Consider the following 22,811-nt stretch of genomic DNA (forward strand, 5'->3'; position numbering starts at 1 on the left):
GCCCTGGCCTCTGGGAAACTGCCTCCATCATCCCACACAGGCATGAGCAAAGCGCTCCCTTTCCACCCCTGGGAGTGGCATTTTCAGCAGCAAGCCATATTTCCCGCAGTCGGGTGTAATTTACTATTATTTCCATATACGAGCATCACTTATATCTATTTTGTACAATTTCTCTCTCTTTTAATAACACGTCCTTTCCCACCCTAAGCAGTTAAACGGTGGCCGCTGCCATTGACTTGCCCTGCTCCTGCCGAGCAGCTCTTATCAGCCCTAATCTCCTGGAGCCAGAAAACACCTAAAAAGCAATTTCTGAAAGTTTTACCCGTCTCCCTTCCACTTATTTATTTTTCCCCATCCACACTATTCTTAAAATTTTCCCAGTCCAAACCACTCGGTTCCAAGCACCTGTCCCCAAGTAAGCTGCTGGCTGAGTCCCCACCTCACCACCTTCAACCCAACTTTCCAACACCCCCAGTATAACAGCATGGGAAAGCACAGGGGACCATGGAAATTTTGACTTTCCTTCCCAATTCCCCTCTCTCCGCACACGGTTGAGCATAAAAACTCTTGCCGATCCCGCTCCAGCTGGTAGGAGAGCCGGTCCCAGGAGCATCCCAACCCCGCGGCAGCCGAGCCCAGCTGCCACCGGGCACCGCGACAGCCAACGGCATTCACTACAGAAGTAATATCTTGGAAAAAAACGTTTTCTCGTGGCACTTGGGCTCCACTACCAGATAGAAATAGGAAGCGAGGAAAAATGAAAAAGCAAAAATAACAGACAGGCTCCTCAGGCAGCGCATCGCTGTGGTGGGACAGAAAAGAGGGGACCGCAAGGAAGACTAAACCCTTGGATCCCCTTCCATGTCCTTTGAGGTTCTCCTGCAGCATCACACCTACCGATGCAAAATTTGGCCAGGGCCAAATTTCCACCCTCTCCTTCCTGCTGGATTGCAAAAGATGCTCGGTCCCAAGCGCAGAGCCCAGCTTGTGGATCAAGAGCAAAGGGAGAAGGTGGAGATGATGTTCATCCCACAGCGGAGGTGCTGGTGTTTTGGAGACCCCACGCGCCAGACCCATCTCAGACACCGCCAAGGCCAAGCACCACAAACCAACCGAGATCCCTGCCTGTAAGGATTTCAAAGGAGAGTTCAAACCATACAACAGGTTACAGTAATTCAATGTGACTCTGCTCCAGTATAACTACCATCAGGTTGTTGCTGGTTGTGAGCATTGCTGGACGAAGCAAAGAGCAGCTCAAAGCAGTTTCCAGGGTGAAAAGCTATGGTGGGTCATTCTCTGCAGCTCACTGACAAGCGAGATGGAGCTGGAGCAGGTGGCATTCCAACGACTCAATGTCCAGCGTAAACCAGTAGTATGTGGTGCCCCTCAAGGGTCCATACTGGGGACCAGTACTATTCAATATCTTCATCAACATCGTTAATAGGATTGAGAGCACCCTCAGCAAGTTTGCAGATGACACCAAGCTGAGTGATGCGGTTGACACTCCTGAGGGACGGGATGCCATCCAGAGAGACCTGGGCAAGCTCAAGGCATGGACCTGTGTGAACCTCATGAGGTCCAAGAAGGCCAAGTGCAGGGTCCTGCACCTGGGTCAGGGCAACCCCCAGTATCAGTACAGGCTGGGGGATGAAGGGATGAAGAGCAGCCCTGCCGAGAAGGGCTTGGTGGACAACAAATTGGACATGAGCCAGCAACAAGTGTTCACAGCCCACAAAGCCAAGCATATCCTGGGCTGCATCACAAGAAACGTGGCCAGCAGGTCAAGGGAGGTGATTCTGCCCCTCTACTCCACTCTGGCAGGACCCCACCTGGAGTACTGCGTCCAGCTTTGGGGTCTCCAGCACAAGACAGACACGGATCTGTCGGAGCCAGTCCACAAGAGGGACATGAAAATGGTCAGAGGGCTGGAACACCTCTGTTATGGAGAAAGGCTGAGAGACTTGGGCTTGTTTAGCCTGGAGAAGAGAAGGCTCCGGGGAGACCTTACTGCAGCCTTTCAATATGTAAAGGAGGTTGTAAGAAAGACAGACACTTTTCACCAAGGCCTGTAATGACAGGACAAGGAGCAACAGTTTTAAACTGAAAGAGGATAGGTTTAGGTTGGACATAAGGAAGACGTTTTTTATGATGAGGGTGGTGAGACACTGGAAGACGTTGCCCAAAGAATTTGTGGGTGCTCCATCATTGGAACTGCCCAAGGTCAGGTTGAACGATGGTTTGCACAACCTAATCTAGTGAGAGATGTCCTTTCCTGTGGCAGGAGGGTTGGACCTAGATGATTTTTGAAGGTCCCTTCCAACCAAACCACTCCATGACTCTGAGTCCTGCACCGGCTCTTCCCCGTGCCACGGTGGGGAGGCAGGCAACCTGCTCAAAAGCAACCTGATTCGGGGAAAAAACTTTCGGCAAATGGCATGAACATACCGGTCCTGTTTTGGTGCCACCACCGGGGACAGGAGAGATGCCCAAGGCAGGGGGTTGTGGGGTGGACAGCCCCCACTAACCCCACCTCTGAGTGCAGCCGGCCTCTCCCCACCAAAATACCCTCCTGTGTCCCACACCAACGGCAGCAACAAGTGGGGAAAAAGAAATAGTCTCCTCCATCCTCAACATCTGCTATGCATAAGTCAAAGCCACCTGAGATTGTGGGGATTTACTGTACGTAGGCAGCTCTGGAAGCTTTTCTTAGCTGTGAATCGTAATTTGCACCTTGGGCTCTCTAAGAATAAGCTGTCTTAAATAATAATACATGATTAAGACCTCACAAGCAGATCGGATGTGAGGACAGGAGGTCTGTGATATCTCCAGGTCTCACCCTGATGCCCTCATCCTAGCATGGGTGTTCTGGCCCCACTCACGGCATGCTGAAACAGATGCCCCTGGCAGAACAAGGAGATTTGGGTTTAGCCAGAAGATGACAGTCCCTGGCAGCACCCAGATGGGCAGAGAAGCATTTTTGCTGCACCCAGAACTGTTGCAAGCTTTCAGACCGGTTCCCCATTTTGCAACAGAACAAAACCCACAAGCATTAAAGTAATCCCTGCTCCCAAGAGTGACCAGCTCCCTCTGCACCGCAGAGGGGACACGCATGCAGGCGTCCACCAACCCATCCCAACGCTACGTCCAGGGCAGGTTTATCGAGCGACTCGGTGACATCACGCCTGGATGCAGATAGGTAATAAATAAAAAAAATCAGAACAAAATAAGTCAATATCAAGTCTCACCTCACAGGCAATTGACCCTCCAGGCTGCAGACCCAGCAGAGGAAAGCCAGTTGACCTAGAGCAGAAATTCAACCCCCAATGGCCCTCAGATAGCAGTTCCCCAGGATGCCTCTGCTTTTACGGGCAAGTTTTAGACAGCAAAGCTCGGAAACCAGACCCGAGGTCGGAGCCCTCCACCTCTGGCACGGCACACAGCTTTGCAAGTCTCACCCCAAAAAAACAAGGAGAGGGCAAAGCTTTGTCCACATCGTCCCGGAGAGGTCCCAGGGAACGACGAAACGAGGGCGGCATTAGCCCAGGCGCCGCTCCCTGCTCACGGGGATGCTGCCGCAGCGAGGTCAGCGACGACCACGCAGGATGAGGCCATGCAGAGAGCATCAAGGTGACCAGCTCCTATCCACAGCTTGCTCTCTCCTAAAAACCACTTTCATATGATAAATACCATACAAGCAGGTGAGTCCTGGGCTTAAGATGAAAACTGAGCGGTGCAGTTCCACACTGTGCCATTAATTACATTCTCTCAGTTGCTGATCACGGGATGAGGCTCCCCCGGGAGCCCCAGGTGAGGGAACATCAATTCCCTCCTCGCGTGGGTTCGCACATCTTAACTTGAGGCACCCACAACCGCATATTTAGGCCGGTTTGACGCTCCGAGAGCAAGGCGTGGATCACTCCTTGGCTGCGCGTCTGCCGCACAGGCTGAAGACGGATGGATTTTCCCATGGCTCCTCAGCCCCCCTCCAAAGCCGCGCTGAAGCGCGCGGGCGATCCTTTAAGCACCACGCTCCCGCTCTCGACGCATCCTCTGAGATACAAGACACCAGACGTGACAAACGACCGCTTTTAACACGCTCGGTGCGAACACTCGCGGCACCGCTCCGTTTGTCACTGCCCGGGCGTGCAACGACCCGGGCAGCAGACAGAGGGGTGCGGAGAGAAGACAGAAAATTAAAACCTCGGTAATCTGTGCCGATTAGTTTTCTTTCCCCCTCGCCCTGGTGGGCTCCATCCTTCCTCCGCACAGACCCGCGGTGCCCCAGGTCCCGGCTGGCAAGTCCAACCCACGCAAAACTCCTCTGAGGCCCCACCTAGTCCCGGGCTTTTTCAGGGCTTGCATTTACGCCGTTTGTCAGAACACCCTCAGCAAAGGCCAGTTTTCCAGAGCAGAGGTTGCAGGAGACCTGCAAAGCCTGACCGCAACCCCAGGGCACGGCTCCCACGTGATGCCCCGCGCAGGGGAGGGCCGATGAGTTATGTCATGGCTTGGGCAGGGAAAAAGACTTCTTTTTTTAATTATTATTACTAGCCAGCTGGGGTTAAAAAAAAAAAAAAGTCTTTTTTTTTTTAATTATTATTGTTATTGCTGGCTCCTGAAGAGCTTGCCATGGGTTGTACGGTGCAGCACGGCCCCGAAGACGGGTGAGATCCCCATCCCTTGCAAGCAAACGGCAGCAAAACGGTGCCAGCCGGCACCGTGCCCGAAAGAGCTCTCTCATGACTTCAAAAACAAAACAAAACAAAACAAAAAAAAAACCCAAAAAAACCCAAAAAGGAAAAAGTTATAGAAAGGTTTAAAAGCTCCCCAGGCTGAGTCACTGGGTTTGCCAGGTGCTGCCGTTTGCAAACAAGGGTGGGAACAAGGCGGGCGCCGGACGCGGGCCGGATCCCGCGCTTCCTCACGGCTCTCCCATTGTCCGGGAGAACAATCCCTGCTCTGGCTGGAGAGCACGACGGCAGCGGGGCAGGAGCCGGAGCTCCTGGGCTGAGGTCAGGGAAGTCGGGTGGGTTTTGCAGCCCCACTGCCGCAGGGACCCGTGCCCGCAAGCCTCACGTGGAGCTCTGCACCCCAGTATCTCCAAAAAAGATGAGCTGCCCCAAGCACTTCAGCTATCCCAGGAAGTTTCCTAGATGGACCATTAACGAGCCAAGGTGTAGAAGCAGATTTGTGCCCCCATTTGTAACCAGGCTCATGAAGAGACCCTTGGAGGGGAGATTTTTTACCTTTTTTAAGATTGGAATCAATATAACACTCGAAAGTTCTCATTAGGGGTGGGGGGGATACATAAACCGCCCATGGTACAATTTAAGGAGGAAAAAAATATGATATGCAGAAAAATACAGCCATACATCGCAGCTCAGGGGCTGTTCCCTAATCCCTCTGAGGCCACGTGCTGCGACAGCCTGGCCGGGACAGTCCAGCCCCGCAACGCTCACCCTGCCCCTGCTGACCCCTTCCCCGGGGCATCTCCCAGGTTTTTCCATTTCTCCTTTGGAGGTCTCTGGATGGCAGGGCTGACCCAGACCCCACTCAAAATTTGGGGGACAGAGCCGGAGCGGCGGCACCTGAGCCTCCCCCCCAACCGTCCTTCCCCAGCCCTGCACTGGGGGAGCGTAAAAAGCCCCAATCCGCCAGAGGAACATTTTGGCTAATAATGTCTAATTAAGACTTCCATTAAAACCCATCACACTCATTTAAAAAAAAACTTAACAAGGTTTTCCTGGACATTTTCCTTGCAAAATTATTACAGGGGTTAATGGATGCCTTCATTCAGACATAATTTAAGAAAAAAATCACACTTTTTTCTTTTTCTTTCTGGGTTGGGTTTTGGTTTTTTTTTTTGAGGCGCGGTGATTCAAACGCAGCGTGGCCATGGTAAAACTGGGCTGCCTGTTCCACCCAGCGGCGGAAGCAGGGAGATGGCTCCCAGGCAAAGGCAAAGCCCCTACAACAACAGGGAGCATCCCTCCATCATCACCGCCCGGATTCGGGAAGAGCCGGGAGAGCTGCCGCTTCCTGGCACAGCCCAGTGGAGGAGAGCGGCTTGGGCTGGCGCAGGAAGGGAGGGGAGGACGGAAACTTGATATTGGGGGGGGCGGGGGGACAAAAAACCCCCACAAACCCAAACAAACAAAAAAAACAAAAACAAAACAAAAACCAGAAAAAGGCCCATTTTGAGCAGTCAGAGGTTTGTGGCTTGGCTAAACCCGGAATAAAACACCCCCCAGACATCTCCGCTGCGCTCAGGGGTGGAAGGTGCCCCGGTTGCACCGACGCTCTCACTTCAGCCTAAAAGCAGCTTTTCTAATAGTTGGGGTCTGCCTGCAGCCTAAGCCCCGCAGGAGCACAGCCACAGCGATGCACGGGGAGGAGGAGACCCACCGCACCCCGCCATGCCAGCCACCTCCTCCCTGTGCCCCTAAACAAGCTTTTTCAAGCTTTACCAGGAGGGAAGCTTGAAATCCTACCAGCAAACCCAGGGAGAAACATTTTCCCCACAAAGCCACTTAAAGCACGGTGAGCACCAGCCACAGAGAGTCCCTGGCACCCGAGCCGCCGGGCAGACGTCCCGCCGGTGCCTCGACCAGGTGCAGATTGAGGCGTAAAGGTTCGGAAACAAACGGCTCGCCTTCATTCTGGTCCCCAGGAAAGAACTTGAGGAAGCGCTAACAGTTTTTAAGTCCCGCTGTTTAAGGCTGCAGGCGGGAGGTCTCCCCGGGCACCCCCAGCCCTCCATGCGCCTGCCCCACTTGGGGATGCTGCCGGCCCCAGCAGGCACCCTGCCCCGGGACAGGGCTAGGTGCCACCGTGCCCTGGGGGACACCGGGGCATCCCTCCAGCAGCCACCCTCGCCACCAGCCGGTGCAACATCCGTGGCCACCAAAGCGGGGCTGGGGAGAGGGACGCACTCCCCAAGCAAGCTGGGAAGCCAGGGCTCCGCTAAACCAAATCCAAGAGCAGGCAGAAAGAGAGACAGGCAGGGCAAGCGCTCTCTTTCTACCTCTCTGTCTTTCTCCTCCTGTTTTAGAGGAGAAAGTGACCAAGAAGAGGTTGCCTGTGGGCCAGGCAAGCTGGAATGAGGTGCCGGAGAGGAAGCAGCGGGGCGGCGAGAGGCGGTGGGGTGGGCACAGGGGCTGGAAAGGAGATGCTTCCCAGCCGTGGGGAAGTATATGGACCAGCAGCATGGAGGACAAAAGAAAAATAAAACCATCCCAAAAAGCAAAAAGGGGCCCTCCTGCAGCCCCCGCGATGCCTGGCGTGCTCACCCTCACCCAGGCGTCGGGGCGGCTGCAGCACCCCGAGACGCGTGCACCCCAAGGCACGGCGGCGAGCAGGCCCCTGTGTCCCCACCGCACGGCGAGGCAGTCTGTGGCCTCCCTTGCTGCCACCCACCCATGGGACAAAACCGACATCACCCTCATCACCTGAGAAAACATCTCGTGGGTGCCGCAGCGGAGCACAGGGGCACAGCCAGGCCGCGGTGCGGGGAACAGCCAGAGAGACCAGCGAGACCCAGTTTCCAGCACAAGCAACAACTTGATGGGGAAACCTTGTCGTTTCCCTTGTTTTAAGCGTTAGCAAATTATTCTACTACTAATTATGTATTATCCTACTACTAATTACAAAATGTTTGTAATTATTATTTTAAATAAATAAATAAATCCTGGGCTCTACAACTGTTTCCAGCCTTCTGTGACGGATAAATAGAGGAAATCAATAATTATTGCCAGGGCTGCTCAGCAGGAGGGGAGGATAACGGGGGAACGGGCACGGGGCCGCTCGCTCCGTGACATTCAGCTGGCGGCACACGTCCCCCCCACTACCCCTTTCCCAAATCCAGCCCTCCACACACAAGGCAGGAGGGAAGGACAAACAGAGGAAGGACACAAAGAAACCAAAGGGCCGAAGAAGACCAAACCAAACCCAGGCGCAGCTTTGGCAAAGGCGCGGCCCACCGCGGTCATCGGTCCCACGGCGGCTGGAGAAGGGCTGGAGGACCCAGATGCGGGTGGGGCAGGGGACCGGCTGCCTTGCGGAAAGCCGGGGAGCAGGGATGCTCGAGGAGCGGGCTCTGCCTCGCAGCCCACCTTTGTTCTTATTTTGTTGGGGGGCGTTTTTTGGTTTGTTTTTAAATTTGGCCACCCCTGCTAGCTCAGGTTCTCAGCTGCTGCAAGCAAGCAAGCAAGCAGGTTCGTTATCTCGAACCGTGGCAGGTTGGAAGCTCCCAACCACGCCACGACAGGAATTTGCCAGGAGGGGAAAAACAAAAGCGAGACAAGGCCGGAAAGCAGCAGGACCACTCTCTCACCCCTTCTCCCGGGTTTATAAATACAAAGTAAAAATTCAGCACAAGGCAGATTTAGCTCCAGGCTTTATTTCTTTGCTGGCTTCTCCGTGCAACTGAGTTACCGCCTGGGTAGTGGGAAGGTCAGAGAGTAAGTCAGTGTGATGTCAGCAGACACAAATTCAGTGCCCCATCCTCAGAGTTAAAAGGGATAAAAGCTGAGACACCCACAACTGCTGTCATTCTAGTGAAGGCTTACCTTGCCATCATTAGGTTTCAGAGTGAAACGCCAGCAGAGAAAGGTTTTAGTAATTTGCCTTGAGGAGAACAAGTGAAATCCACCCAGCGTGCTCATCCAAGGTCTCGAACGATTTCCCCAGCCTCCCAACAATCCCCGCTCCTGCTTTTCCTCCCACCTCCTCCCCACACGATGATGCATTGCACCTTGACCACGCCAGGAAGCCATAAAGCAAGGCTGAGGGACGGGGCAGAGCAAGACGAATGGATTTAATATCAACCCGAACGGAGTGTGGGCTATCGCATCAAATGAATTATTCATTTTGGATTCAGTTACAGCCTCCATTTCTCATTGACCCACGGCTCTAACGGGCACGTGGTGCCGAAGAGGACGGGGTAGGCAGTGCCACCGGGTTTTCGGGGTGCGCCGTGCCGTCGCCCAGCTGAGAGCAACGCGGCTTCGACCAGCCAGGAGGTCTGTAGTGCCAAACTCCAGCCAGCCCAGGACAGAAACAAATAAGGGGGCAGATGAATAAGGACAATCTCCCTCCCCATCTTAGTGTTGCGGTGGTAATGACCCCCATCACCCTGACCCCTAAAACACGACGATAATCTCTTCGGGACGCGAAATACCCCCTCCCCGACGAAGACCGCGCTCCGCCTGCGCCTTTCGCGAGCAGCTAAGTACCTATAAAAGCTGGTATTAATGAATCCCTCAGCGGCCCCAAGCTCCGCTGTCAGCACGAAACCGCTCCGGTCTAATAGCCCCATGATAGGCACAGCCACGATCCCAGGGGGTGGGAGGTATGAGGGAGGGCTGGGGGAGCTAAACAATTCAACCCTATTTTTTTCTCACCACTGAAGAATTAAGCCCATTTTCTCAGCCTTAAAATACCGAGGGATTTTTTTTTCCAATTTCCCCCCCCCCCCGGTGACAATTCCCCCAGGCTTGTTAAGTGGTTCATCTCAGGTTGACGAGGACTTTGAGCAGATGTCAGGAGCGTGGGCCTCCCGGGAGCTGGGCTGCGATCCTGGCAGCATCCCCGCGGGGTGAGCCCAGTGGGTGAATGAGGCAGGAGAATACAAGAGCACAAATAGAAAACCAACAAATTATTATTTCTAAACCTCGCGATGCACCACCTCCTGTCTGCCGACCTTTGGGAAGGGCAGCCGTGGGCTCAGGTCTTCCCTCGTGGTCTCCAAGGTCCACAGGGATACAAGATGGAGCTTGAGGGCCAAAGGGTGCACACAAGCTACCAAGAAACCAGTCCAACCCAAGGGCAAGATTTTTACTTAAATGCAGATAATTTTCCATCAGTCCTGGCCCAGGCTTTTAAGACTGGTTTTAGCGAACTTCCAGGGGGACCTGGGGGGCTTATGAGTTTTGAGCTCCTCACCAGCATTGAGCAGGACCTTCAAACGCGCAGGTCCCACATGCAATCCCAGCCTTTTGTGCGTCCTCCTGACGCGGGAGCTGGGAGTCACTCTTACAGGACTGGAACAGGGGAGTTATCGGAGCTCTGCTCTGGAGACAGCATCGCACCAGCACCCGACAGCACCCACGGGATCATCAAAAAAAGCACGGTCCCGTCATCATGCGCGTGCTCGGTGCCATTTAACCACCCGCTTGATCTGCGCCCACAGCCTACTTTGATGCCTTTCAAGATCCCAAATGCTGCCGGTCAACCCATGAAGGACATTGCTACCCCCTCAGACCTGCTGGGATCCTGAATTTTCCCCTCAAGGAGCCCGAGTGGAAAGTGTGCTCCCCAGGCAACGGTGAAACGCTGGCCGGGAGCTCTGCAGAGCCCACACTCGGGCGGCGTGAGGGGTTTCTCCCTCAGCATCGGTGCTGCCGAGGAACGGGAGCACGGCTGGGGACGGGCACTGTGGCACGGAAAACTCAGCAAATGCCCGATGCGCAGCGGTCTGCTCGGTGCAGCTTTGGTGGCATGAACACGTCATGACCATTCTGTGGTTTGCATGAGAAAAGGAAAAAAAAAAAAGCTACAGAGATGGGTCTAATGCCCACCCTGAGCAGGTTTGTTTCCATGCCTCTCGTGTCCTGCTGTCCTCCATCCTCTGCCCTGCCCCAGACTATGAGCCCTGGGTAGGTGCAACACACTACTCCGTGGGGGTTAGAAGCACTCAAGACCCTAACTTCCTCCACCAACCTGGCCAGTGGCGGATAGAAAGGTCAACCCCACCAAAACCTGCAGCATTTTACATTATCACATTTTTCCTACATTTCTGGCAAAATGACATTATTTCCCAAGTCCAGTCCTTAGCTAAAATTAGTATTTATTTCTCCATTATAAGAAAATGTCATTTTGCCATAAAACCACGTGCGCTTTCTGTTTGTTTATACAATAGCAGAGGAACATCTTGCCAGAAACGCTCCAGTGTGCAAAGAGCCCTCCCTCTGACGGAACCCTTCAGCTCCTCAGGAGAAAGACCATCTCCTGGTGGGAACAAAACCATGTTCAGGGTCAACTGTGAAACATAACAGACTCCAGCCGCGATGCTGCTCAATGTGAGAGCACGGCAGGAGCACATGGACTCCGGCGGTTTCCCCGTTGTCAGAGCCCTAGCATGGGAAGGCATTGCCGTCCCCACCTTGGTCAGGCGGGAATGTGTTTTTTCATGGTGAAAACCTACCCAAGTTCCCAGGTTTAAAGCAAATGAACCAACAAGCTTCTCCATAGCTTGAATGCCAGCTTCGCCATTCCCACATACCTGGAGTTAAAGGCGGGGAAGAAACACCGTGTGGCCACCCCAAGGAGCACCACAGCCAAGCGTGGTGCTCCACGTGCCACCACCTACCCACCAGAAGTCCAAGTCAGACCTCTTCCCATCACCCCTCCTCCCAAAACCAGCCGTAAAGCACTTTGACACCTGCCTTTGACCTTCTTCTTCTTCCTGACCCTTCCTTGGCCTGGTAGTGCCCCCCTTCTAGAAGCTATTTGGAAAGCGCCGATGAAACGGGGTTAGCCTCTCCCTCCTCTTCCCTCCTTCCAAGCAGCATACAAAAACAATACTTTCATTTGGCAGAGAAGGAAAGGGCAGCAGGTAAAGCTAATAGAAAAAAACCCAACATAATCCTCCAACGGTATTTGGGAAATATTCATCAGAACGGCAAAAGGAGATGAAAAGCGGTGAGTTCTATTTCCATATTTATAACCCTGCGCTGTGGAGGACTCCAGCAGGAAGCAGCAGGCTGGCGGTGTGGCCAGGAGAACCCAAAACACCAGCAAAAAAATTCCAATTAATGCCGGGAGTCAGAGCGGCTTCACGGCAGTCGGGCCTGACGGCGGTTGCCCGGCTCCCGCAGCTTTGCTCAGGAAATAACGAGGCAGATGAAAGCAGCTCAGCCGGCGAGTGCCAGCCTGCGCGGCGCTTTGAAGGCAGCGGATCACAGAGGAGGCTTCCCGTGGGCTCGCAGTGGCAGCAGCACCGGCACCCTCCTCTGTGCTGCCCTGCTCGCCAAGTTTGGCCGCTGACCGGAGCGCACCAAGAAGCCGCAGGTTGACGGCTGCTCCCAAATCCCTGTCTGGTCCCCAGAGCAAAACTCCTTCAGGGCAGGTAAATGGTGCAGAGCCGATTTCACAACTGACGTTGCCCAAAACAGCTCGTTTGGGGACGAACGTTTTGTTAAGCGAAGCTTAAAAACAATAAAAAGTGCCTTGTTCCCCAAAGCCAACCTTACCTTTGCAGGCCATGTTGTTCTCCGGCTCGTAACCGGCCTTGCACGTACAGCGGCCGATGGGGACCATCCACTCCCCGTCCCCGTTGCAGTACAGTTTGATGGGCACGTCCACCTCCTCGGCGTTGGGGATGCAGGTGCCACGGGCAGTCACTAGAGAGGTGCTCTCCGCTCCTGTCATCGTCTCCGGGAAGATGGCAAAGTTCTGCACCACGCTGGGGCACTTCTTGAAGAAGACCCTGACAGACAGCAGAGACATGCACGCCCCGTAGTCCTGGAAAGCCAGGTAAAAGCCGTTGCGGGTCAAGGGCCCGAAACTTCTCACTTCTGTGTTCACCTTCATCAACCTGCCACCAAAGTCCACCTGGGAGAAGCTCTCGTCAGCAGCAATGGTGTCCACTTTGAGGTAGGGTGCCTCCGTCCAGAAGGCAGACTTCTTGGTGGCAATGACAGAGTCTGTCTCGTAGTAGTAGAGGTTGAAGGTCTCCTTGCAAGAACCAGGGACATTGGGGAGGCTGCTGCAGTCCCGCACAGTGAAGCGCATCTCGGTGTAGATGCGGTGAGCTCCACGCCGGTTGATGAACGTGGTGAGGAGCCAGTTGTTCTGGTTGGGTTCGAAGACGTTGCACACCTGGTACGTACGGATGGTGTTGAGGTTCTCGTCGTAGCCACTGACTTCTTCCCACTGCAGAAAGGAGAAGGGAGAAGCGATGAGAGGGAGGCCGAGCGACCAGCGGTGGCCCGTGAGCCGCAGAGGTGCCGCTCGCCCTGCACAGGGCACAGCTGGAAGGAGAATCCCAAAGCCCCAGAGGGGACTAGGAACACGGTCGTGGACACACGACGTGATGCACATGCAGAACCACCACCAGGCCAGCACCAGACAAAATCCTCACCCTCTTGCCCCTGCACACCTCTCCCTATCACGCCCAGCTGATGCTAAAACATCTTTTCCATGTGGCCAACTGCCTTAGCTGCCCTGAGAAGACGTAAAACCGGGAAGAAAGATGGTCCAGGCACCTGGAGGTGGGAGGGAGAGCAGTACACAAGGCTACAGCTTCATTAAAGCCTGAGCCAGCACGTGGGCTGGAGAGCGAGCCTGACCTCAGGCTCTCAGCACGATGGGATCATTTCCCTGGGCAAAGAAAACTAAATAAAACATTACCGCCACGGAGAGGAAGAATATAGATTTGCGATTCGATTTATAGAAGGGCATTAATATAATCCAGGCAACAATTTCAATTAAGGGACAGCGGCAAACTGTGAATAGTCTGTGATGGCATTAGAGTCCTACAGACAGATTTACAACCTCATATTCCATTCATTCTAACTAATCCATGTTTACAGTCTCCTCATAACAGCATTATTCATATGGCAATCTTTAAGCAGCACTCTGAATATCATGCATAATTTCCAGAAGTGATGCTATAGCAGCGCTCACGTGCGTTTGCACTTACGTGGTGGCACAACGGCAGACGGGTGATGCCAACCTGCCCCGTTGAGTCTTCCAGAAGAGCTGATGCGCTATGATGAACCCCGCAACCTTACAGCTTTTGCCCTCTTCCATTTTCTATTAAACCACCACATTCTTCACCTGCTCCCCAAGCTTCCCCCTTGCAAAACCACAGCCTGATGTAAAAGAAAATGCAGGTTTTTATTTTGTTTTCAAAGCAGGGTCCTCTGCACGCTGTCAACAAGCACAGTGGAACGTTTGCTCCCGGGTCCACCTACTTGTCTCCGCTAAGCTTAAGCAAAGATCACAGCTCAAGGTTGCACGTCGTTGTTAAGCCGTGTTTACCAAACCAGCGATAAAACTTCACACATCCAGCCGAGTGCTCTCCTTTCTCATCCCGCGCTGCAGCAGCACTGCAAAAACCCCTCTCCACCCTGGACAAGATGTGCCGATTCAGAGCCCTTTCACCACCAGACACCTTTTTACACAGGAAAGCTGCAAGGTCCTCCCCCACCGAGTGGGCTGGTATTGTTTCCAGTTCCCACCCGGGCTTTGCATTGCAGCCCCGGCACCCAATTAACGCCTGACAAGGAGCTCTCTTCCAGCGCTCGCCCGCCAGCGTAACACCGGCCCCATTGCTCTGCCGCGGGAATCCTCCTCTTCATCCCACCCAACGGCTCCTGCACCCTGGCCAGGCGCACGGGAGGGATCCCGATGCTCCCTTGGGCACCCCTTGGGCTGAGCGCTGAAGAGCAGGAGGTCCCCGTGGCTGGAAAGCCCCGGGGTGCCAGCGGCTGCTGCCACCCATGCTCTAACAGCGACAAATGCATCGTTTGGACGAGACCCCACTAAATAATTCACAGGGAGGTGGGGATTAAGACGATGTTCTTTTTCTCTGCTGAGATTTGAAGCACGCCCAGCAGGGAGAGCAGAAGGAGAGCCCACGTCCTGCCGGAGCCAGTCCCCGGGGACCACAGGCCCTGCTGGCATCCGTGCCCCCCGTATTGGCATCCGCAGCCCCCCCGAGCCCCGGGGAACAATCTGTGAGCTGGGGTGAACAGTCGCTCTCGGAGCTCAGCACGCCACAGAGGGATACCACCACCCAAAGGGACCCAAAGCCTGCACAGAGCCCATGTCGGCGGCAACCCCGGGATCAGGAGAGGTGGCTCATCAAATCCCTGTACCTCCAGCCCCAAGAGAGATGAGAGGAGCCTGGGAGAAGGAGCTGATGCCCCAGCAGCAGCCGGGAGCCCCTCTCCCATCCTCCCATCTCCTCCCTCCTGCCCCAGGGAGCAGGGAGGTCCCATTTATAGATGGCTGCTGCTCTTCTCCCTCTCGGTTCCTTGCTTCCCCCTCTGGTCCCTCTCTTTGCTGGTTCCTGCGATGCTATGGCTTGTTGCTGAGCCCCAAAGCAAGGCTGCTAGCGCACTCTCAGTTTTTGGATGGAGGAAAGCAGGGCAGAGGGGAAGCTGTTGGTTTCTTACTCCAGCTTTGAGCAGTCTGGGCTGACAAAGAAATAGCACAGCCCCAGGGTGACAGCCTTCAGTAGCCGAAGACTGAAAACAAGAAAAGACCAAGTAGATTTGGGGTCTCTGTTGACACCAAGACAAGGAGAAATCCCCACATGTAGCTTAGTGTCTGTACACCAGGCTGCTTGGATGGGTCACGGTCTGCAAACCCTCCCTGGCACCCGCACTCTGGACAAGCCTCACCCAAATACTGGCCATCACCACCGGACAAGCCAAGAAGCGGCACAAATCTGCACTCAATTATTTGTTGTGAACTATTAAACAAGACAAACCCTAAAACTCAGTGTTGTAACTGTGCAGCTTGTGAAGACTACGGCAAGCCTGCAGCAAGAGGAAGACGTTGCTTATTTTCAACTGGCATCCAGCCTACTCCAAAACCTTCCTCAGCTGGGACATGATGCCTACCAGTGGGTTCACGCCAGGAGTCCAAATATACCTTAAGATGCTCCACATCCACCCAGCAAAGCGCCTGATGCTACAAAGAAAAGCCCAGTCCACACAAGCAAAGGGACCTCAGAAGGGAAGTCACACTCTCCAACACACGCTACAGACTGACTCTATGTCTTTTAAATAAAGGACTTGGTATTTTAGAATAGTTTGTGGAAGATCTGATACACGGCCTGGTAAAGGAGAAGACTCACCCGTACCTCTCAGAGGAGCGAGAGTTGGATGGGTGCAGGCAGAGGGATGCAGGGATGCGGGCTGGGGAGAGGCTTCACTCTGCCGCTCCGCAGAGGGCAAGACCACCGCGCCTTACCACGCAAGCTCCCCGCCGGCCTCGCACGGGCTTTCAGGTCTCCTTCACCTGCCTGCGCTCCCCCTGCGTTTTGCCAGCAACTTATCTGGGCCCAGGTTTTGTCCCAAAGCCATTCAGTGGCAAAGCCCCACGTTTCAAGGGCCTCTGACTTGCCTGGAGAGGATTTCGTGCCCACTACACGGGTGGTTCAGCTTTGGCGACGGCATGCAACCCCATTTCTTTTGAGGACCTGGCCAAGCCAGTCACATCCTAACAAAGTGGTGGGCTGGCCTCCTTTCCCCTTCGGTGCCACGTCCTGGAGGGCCCGGGGACAGGCCCCGCTGCTGTACCCACCCCTGCCCAACCGGCTGCCTGTCCCACCACGATGCTCATCCATTAGCTCACGTCCCCTCCCAGTGCCGCTCCTCACCACACCAGCTCCACCTCTCACTTTCTCTGCCAGGGGAATGCGAGTCAGGTTATTTTATGCTTCCATTCCTCAAAGGCTCATATTATATAAAAAAGATGTTTTAAGTGCCTCAGGGTGTTTTGTTCCTCATTACTTCATAAAAGTGACATTAACAGCCAGGGAAGAGCACTGCCGAGTGCAATTATGGATGATGTTCCAGGTATGAAAGCTGTTTTGAGCCTGCTAATGTTTCCTAATTACAAGCCTTTTGGCACAAGGAGAGGGAAGGCACGAGCAGGGGGTGGAGAGCGGTGATGGGGCTGGACCCTTCACCTGGGAGAGGGACAGGGATGGAGAAAAGCTCCATCTTCACCAAGACCCCAGGACCAGCTCAGGGAAGGGATGCTCAGCCCTGGACCCGCCGTGCAGCTTGGCACAGCGATGCCCTGGCTGCCCCACACCAGCCCTATGGGGCACGGCTGCTCCTGCTGTGACTTCCCGGGCTCCCCACCTGTGTTCCAGGAGAAATACTGTGAACCCCGCAAGGTCACAGAAGGATCAGCTGGACGAGTGGCACTTACCCCTGAAGGAGGGTTGGCGGTCCAGCCCAGCTCGGCCGTCGCCGTCCGCGTATCCATCAAAGTTTCTGAGGAAACACAAGAAAAGGAAAAGCAGACGAGTTACTTTGATGACGTTATGAGCACGGAGCCACAGGAAAATGTTCAGTTGCTCTCACGGAGCGTGCATCTGACCCTTGGAGCTGCTCAGAAATAAAGCTGCAGGTGCCCTAATACATCTAATGAACCAAGGGCAGCTTCACTCCGGAGCAGCCAGTGCAGGACAAGATTCTTTGCAAAGAGTCACAGCCTGAAGCCAAGCCTCACTGCCATCTCTGACCCTCCCAAGCCTGGAAAAGGGAAATAGCGTTACCAACTAAAAAAAAGACTTATAACATTAAGGAGGATGCTGCATTTCACAGAGTCATTTCGTGCACATACAAAACCCTGTCTAAACCCAAGCAGCGAGTTTGCATCAACTCCCGGGAAGCAGCAAGAGGCTGGCGGGAAGTCTCCCACCGCAGGCAGAGCTCACCCTCTCCCCCAGCACCTCCGCAGGGACTTTTCGGCAGGTCCCATCCGACCCGCTCGCAGCTGCCTGCTTCGCTGCGCAGCGCCAGACGTCCCCTTTTACGCACTACATCTGTCTGGTGCCCCGAGTTGCCGCTGCACACAGTTATTATTTATCAGAGTGATTTCAAATACACAAATAAAAACCACGCTGGTGGAGCGGTGGTCCTGTGCTGGGGGTCTTTTGATGGAGGATTTGGTGGGAAATATTTAAAGCTGTAATACAGCTGACATTTCCTTACTTTTAGTCTTTAAAAAAAAAAAAAACCACCACACAACAAGAATAATAGTGAGAGCAACAACATCTAGAAACAGATGGGAAAAACCCTCCAGGTTTTATTTATTTGTTTGCAGCAAGCAGACATGCAGATTAATTTCCTCGATTCCCGTTTCTCAACCGAATGGGGGGAGGAGATGCGCCGCCGGCGGCTGGCGTAGCTGAGCATCCCCCGCGGGCCCCAGTACCCACGGCAGCTTTGCAGCGCCAGGGAAAAGGGGTGCAGCCAGAGAAATAAAGGTCAGGAAATAAAGATCAGCCCAGGAATATGAACCGCCGCCCAACTGCTTCTTTCAACCTCTCCACGCCCGCTCCAGCAATCACAAGCGGGAAATAGGAGACTCCTATTCATCTTCCCACCCCTCCCTTTGCCGGCCGCCCCGGGATGGGAAGCCGGAGGAGCGCGTCCAGGAACTCCTCACCCCGTCACGAGTGATCAGCGCTCCCTCTCCCAAAATCCCGGCTGGAGCCACCGGCCCAGCCTGGCTGCCGGGGAGGTGAACAGGGCCGCGGCAGGAGGGAGAACAAGGCGGCCTCCCCAGAGGAGGGGCAAGAAGGCCCGTGGGGAGCTTACAAGGCTTCTGCACCCCTCACGGGTGCCAGGACGCCGCCGTGGCACCGCTGGCGCGGCTCACGGCCCGCACCCGTCGCGCCCACGCCCGCACGGCGCCCTCGGAGCGGGGACATTTCACCCCCGGCCCGCGCAGGGAACAGAAAAGCGCGGTGGCCTTCGCGCCACCGCAACGCGTCTCCGTCGGCGGCTTCGGCCCCTTCCGGTTTGGCAGAAGCCGGCTAAAAACCACACACCCCCCCCGCAGCTCCTCGCCGGCCCCGCACGGGGCTGGGGGCTCGCGCTCCAGGCCTCCAGCGAGGCCCTGCTCCCACTGCCCTCCGCCTCCCCGCCGCCACCGAGCTCTCCTTCCCTTGCAAACAGCCCCGCGCCTCGTTAAACGGCCAAAAATCCTCGCGACGGCCCTTCGGATAGGCGGGCGGACGTGCTCGTGCAGAAACCGATGCGACGTGGAAGCCAGTGGCCGTACAAACACCGCCCGGTCACCCCTCCCGGCCGGGCTACGCAGGGAGGGGTGCTCCGAGAGCCCCCAAAGTGCCTGGCGCCTCTACCCCAAGCGGGGTACCCTCATGCCACGCAGGGGAAACTGAGGCAGCGGAGCCCCCGCCCAGGGTGACGCGGGGCGTGTGCTCAGGCTGGGACCTGGGCGCGGCTCACCCACCCTCCGCAGTAAGTAAGGACACGCACAGTTACAGGAAAGGCCCCACTTGGAGCGAAAATCCTTTCGAATAAACCCCTCCATCACCTCCCTTCCTGTTCCAGGCGCTTCCAGGCTCCTTCCCCAAGCAGCTTTTCTCTGGCGGGGCGATGCCGGAGGAATGTACTTTTGATAAAGTACAGCCGCGGCGTGGGACGGCAGCACATGAGGACTGGCTCTGCTGCGAGGGGGCATCTACCGGCATCCCTCCCGGCGGCTCCCTCCCAAAATCTCACCCCTTCCCTCCTGGATCTGTTCCTCCCCAAAGGCTCCACAGCTTGGGGAGAAAGCCGGAAAGCACAGCAGCAATGCCGGCACGGCAGGCAGCAGCTCCCGTGGCAGGAGACTTCAGAATAACTAAATAAATAGACAAATAAATGAATCCATTAAAAAGAACCGCAGAGGAGCTTTCGCCACGGAGGTTGCCCCGAGCTTTAAGCGGACGGCGCGGCCCGTGGCCAGGGAGGTCGCACTCGCAAAGTTCCCACCGCAGAGGCACGACTTGCACTTCGACAGCTCCCAAGGTTTCTGAAGCGATTTGCAAACCGAAGGGAAAAGAGGGCTGAGAGCCGCCGCTGACCCTCTGCAGGCCGTCTCCTGCCCTGACTCCCAAGGACTTGCCATATGCAAGATGACCCATAACCTGGGAAAATCGTTTGTTTGCTTTTAATAAAATAAAATGGTTAAATTCCCCCCGACCAGCTCAAATCCCTGCTGAGCTCACCCAGCCCCGTGACCGCAGAGGTACTGGCACCAGGAGGACTCGGCTGCGCAACCTCCCACTGACCTCCGCTATTTCCTCTCGGAGGAAACCTTGGACTTTCCTTCATTTTCTGGGATGTAGGAGTGACGCCAGGACCCCAGGGGAAACCCCACAGGGACGCTGACGGCCAGGCCACGCGGGGCGAAGGCTGCCCAGCACCCTCCTTCAGCGGCGGGGGCGGTTGCAGACGCTGGTGCCTCTTGCTCCAAGACCCTGCAGAGAAACGGGGGACACGACGGGGCTCCCAGCACTCACGTCTCCACCTCTGGGCTGCAAAATGTCGCTACCGGTGGGGGGACATGGGGATCACCCTCCCTGACCACGCACCATTTGGGAGGGGGCAAAGGAGGGGCAGGCAGTAAAATCCCTTTGCCTGCTAACGAGGACCATCGTTAATCAGTGGAGAAGCCCCACGGACACCTCACACCTCCCCTCCCATGCTCCTCTTGCCTGCTTCACCCTGCTGCGAGGACCAGTCCTCGTTATTTGGCACTGGGTATTAATTAAACCCCCCTGGGGGCATCAGGGCAGGGGTACATCATCTCCCCATGCCTCCTACATCTAGCACGGCATCGCGAGCCACGTCAGATGAACCGCGTGCCCACCTCGTTAGGGTGAAGAGGAGCTCTGCTACGGCGAGCCAAGCTCTCCGAGTGAAGAATCTTCAGCTGTATACAGTAGATTTTCTTTAATGGACACATTACTTTAAACTAAGCCTTTGCCATCTGTTCCAGTCCCTAATTATCAATACAAAAACAAACGTCTACTCACAATTACACTCGTAACGAGTAAAGATGCCAGCAATTAGAATGCACCAGCACCCTCGCCGCCGAGCAGCACATCCATCTGCGATAGCGCTCGGATCCAGGCAGGGAGGGCTCGTTGCCACCTCGGGCCCCCCGCATCCTCCTGGGCACATGGGTGCGAGATGCAGCCAGAGCCAATGCCCACGGTGGGACAAGCCACATCTCGGAAGAGCAAAGGGTGGGCTGGTGGGGGGGGAAACAAGATATTCAGGGCGAGAGTAGCCAGGCACAGAGCACAGCAGTGCGGGATCTGCCACAGGACCCTTCGGCTGATGCCGTCTTGCCAAGCACCCTTCCCGACAGAGTTTAAGCCTCTTCCAGAAAAACCCTTCTGAACTACCCAAAACAAAGCAGAAATTATTTCCCGAAACCCACAGTCTGAAACCCAAATTTCAGATCTCCCCAATGCAGAGGGCTCCTGCCGAGTCCCACAATGAGAAGGCATGACCTCTCCCCGGCAAGGACCGGGGTCTGGCTACGGGCAGAGAGAGGTAGAGGCGAGGAGGCCAACCCAACTTGATCACGTTTTGACATTGCCATCTGGAAAGAAAGAGACGACAAATTTTCTGCTCAGGAAGGCCACGAAGAAACTTCTTACGAGTGCTGCACTCCTCAACAGATGCCTCGGGGACACGGTCCCTCTCCCAAAGCAAGAAGCAGCAGTTCTCTCACTCCTTCAAGAAGATAACTGCAGGAACCAGCCTAAGGCACTCAAAAGCAAATGCTTGGGCATATGCAAAGAGATGCAGGCACGTCTAAGACGACCAAGAGGAAAAAGATAGAAATTAAGCAAAATAAGGAGAGAGGAGGCTTGATAACAACAGATGGGTAGAGGGAGATTTGGAAAGGATGCCAGCTGCTGGAAATAAGCCCCCCGAGATGCGTGGGGAGCGGAGAGGTGTGTGTCGATATCTGAACCTTCGGGAGGGGAGATGGGAGGGCACCGCAGAGCAAGGCACTGGGCTCAGGTCCGGGGTCCGGAGGGGCAGAGGGTGCTCTGCGGGTGGGATCTTCGGAGACTCATCCTTGACGTGCCCCTGCAGAGCACGATGCGAGCCTGAGCAAGCGCCGACGGGGTCAGTGCACGGTCCAGTCCCAGGGCACATCCCCTGGGCAGTCCCAGCCCCATTGCATGATTTTCTGAAAGGGAAGAAAAGCAAGACGTTTTTTCATGAGCAAAGCACCATATTTTCTCCTCTATTTCATGCTCATGAACGCCAAGCTTGCTTTCTACCCCCTCTTTCTCTCCCAAGAGCTTCAGCAAAATCAGCCCAAGGCAAACGCACAGCTTGGGAAGCTTCTGTCCAAGTTTGGTGACATTGCCAGAGAAAAGGAACAATAGAGAAACAAAGCCAAGACGCTTTATTACAAAGACTAGTGCTAAATAACATTAACTGCTGTGATGCCGCAAGCTCTGCCTTCCCGCGGCTGTCGTGACTTCAGGCAGAGGCCAGATTGCATCATGGCTTTCATCACCGCTACCCACACACTCATGGTTTGCACCACACCTCTCAATGCCAATGGAAAGAAAGTCCCACAGGTGCCAGTGGAATGATTTTAATTTAATTCCCACTATTCCCCATGGACGAAGGGGCTCGAGCACACACCAGGAGGTTGCCTGAGTAATTCCAGATTGCTCTCCATGACCATCCTTCTGACCACAACACCCCATGGACGCAGTCCAGCTTCGCCCGTGCAAGGCTTCAGTATATCCTGAACTTCGGACTGAGCTGGGAAAAAGCGGGACCACAAGATCTGTGCGGCTCTGCTGCAGGGACCGAGGGGGCGAGCTGCTGGGTGCACATCCCACCCAAAAAGTCTCTTCTGCGGGGTGACTCCCCATCCGGTTCCATCTGATTCCTGCTCCTAATTGGGAAGGAGTGCCACTGCTCGCCCCTTGTGCCGTGGAGAAGCCAGCGGCTGCACGATGCGAACGCCGTGACATCTCCCAGACGGTTTAATTACGGCGCTGGAGAGGCAGGCACAGTAAGAGCAGGATCACCTTCTCCCCTTTGTAAGCGCCGCGCTTCCTAACGGTTTCCTGAGAGCGTCGGCTTCCAAAAGAGCCGCTCACAGTATCTATACACTTTCAATCAAGAATATTACAGCAACAACTAATTACGTCCCATCATTCCCATGGCTCTCTGCCTTTAATGGTGCATTTTGCTGCTGCAGAATGATGGTGAAACTGCTCTGGA

The 22,811-nt window shown here is 55.0% G+C and overlaps 1 protein-coding gene across 4 annotated transcripts in view; it reads right to left on the bottom strand.

The window, feature by feature from the left end:
- LOC309407974 (ephrin type-B receptor 1) overlaps positions 1 to 22,811 on the bottom strand; it is a gene marked incomplete at its 5' end in the record, with an annotated part of 74,847 nt that overhangs the window by 31,980 nt on the left and 20,056 nt on the right. For 2 of the 4 annotated variants that reach the window (XM_082003662.1, XM_082003661.1), the window contains 2 exons: positions 12,252 to 12,933; positions 16,954 to 17,018. In XM_082003662.1, the coding sequence (XP_081859788.1) occupies positions 12,252 to 12,933; positions 16,954 to 17,018 (747 nt within the window). Of the gene's footprint in view, positions 1 to 12,251; positions 12,934 to 16,953; positions 17,019 to 22,811 lie in introns of those variants that run through there. The other 2 variants (XM_082003664.1, XM_082003663.1) reach the window with 1 other exon arrangement.

This window comes from Phaethon aethereus (assembly GCF_964289735.1).
Source record: "Phaethon aethereus genome assembly, chromosome: 9".
NCBI classification, from domain to species: domain Eukaryota; kingdom Metazoa; phylum Chordata; class Aves; order Phaethontiformes; family Phaethontidae; genus Phaethon; species Phaethon aethereus.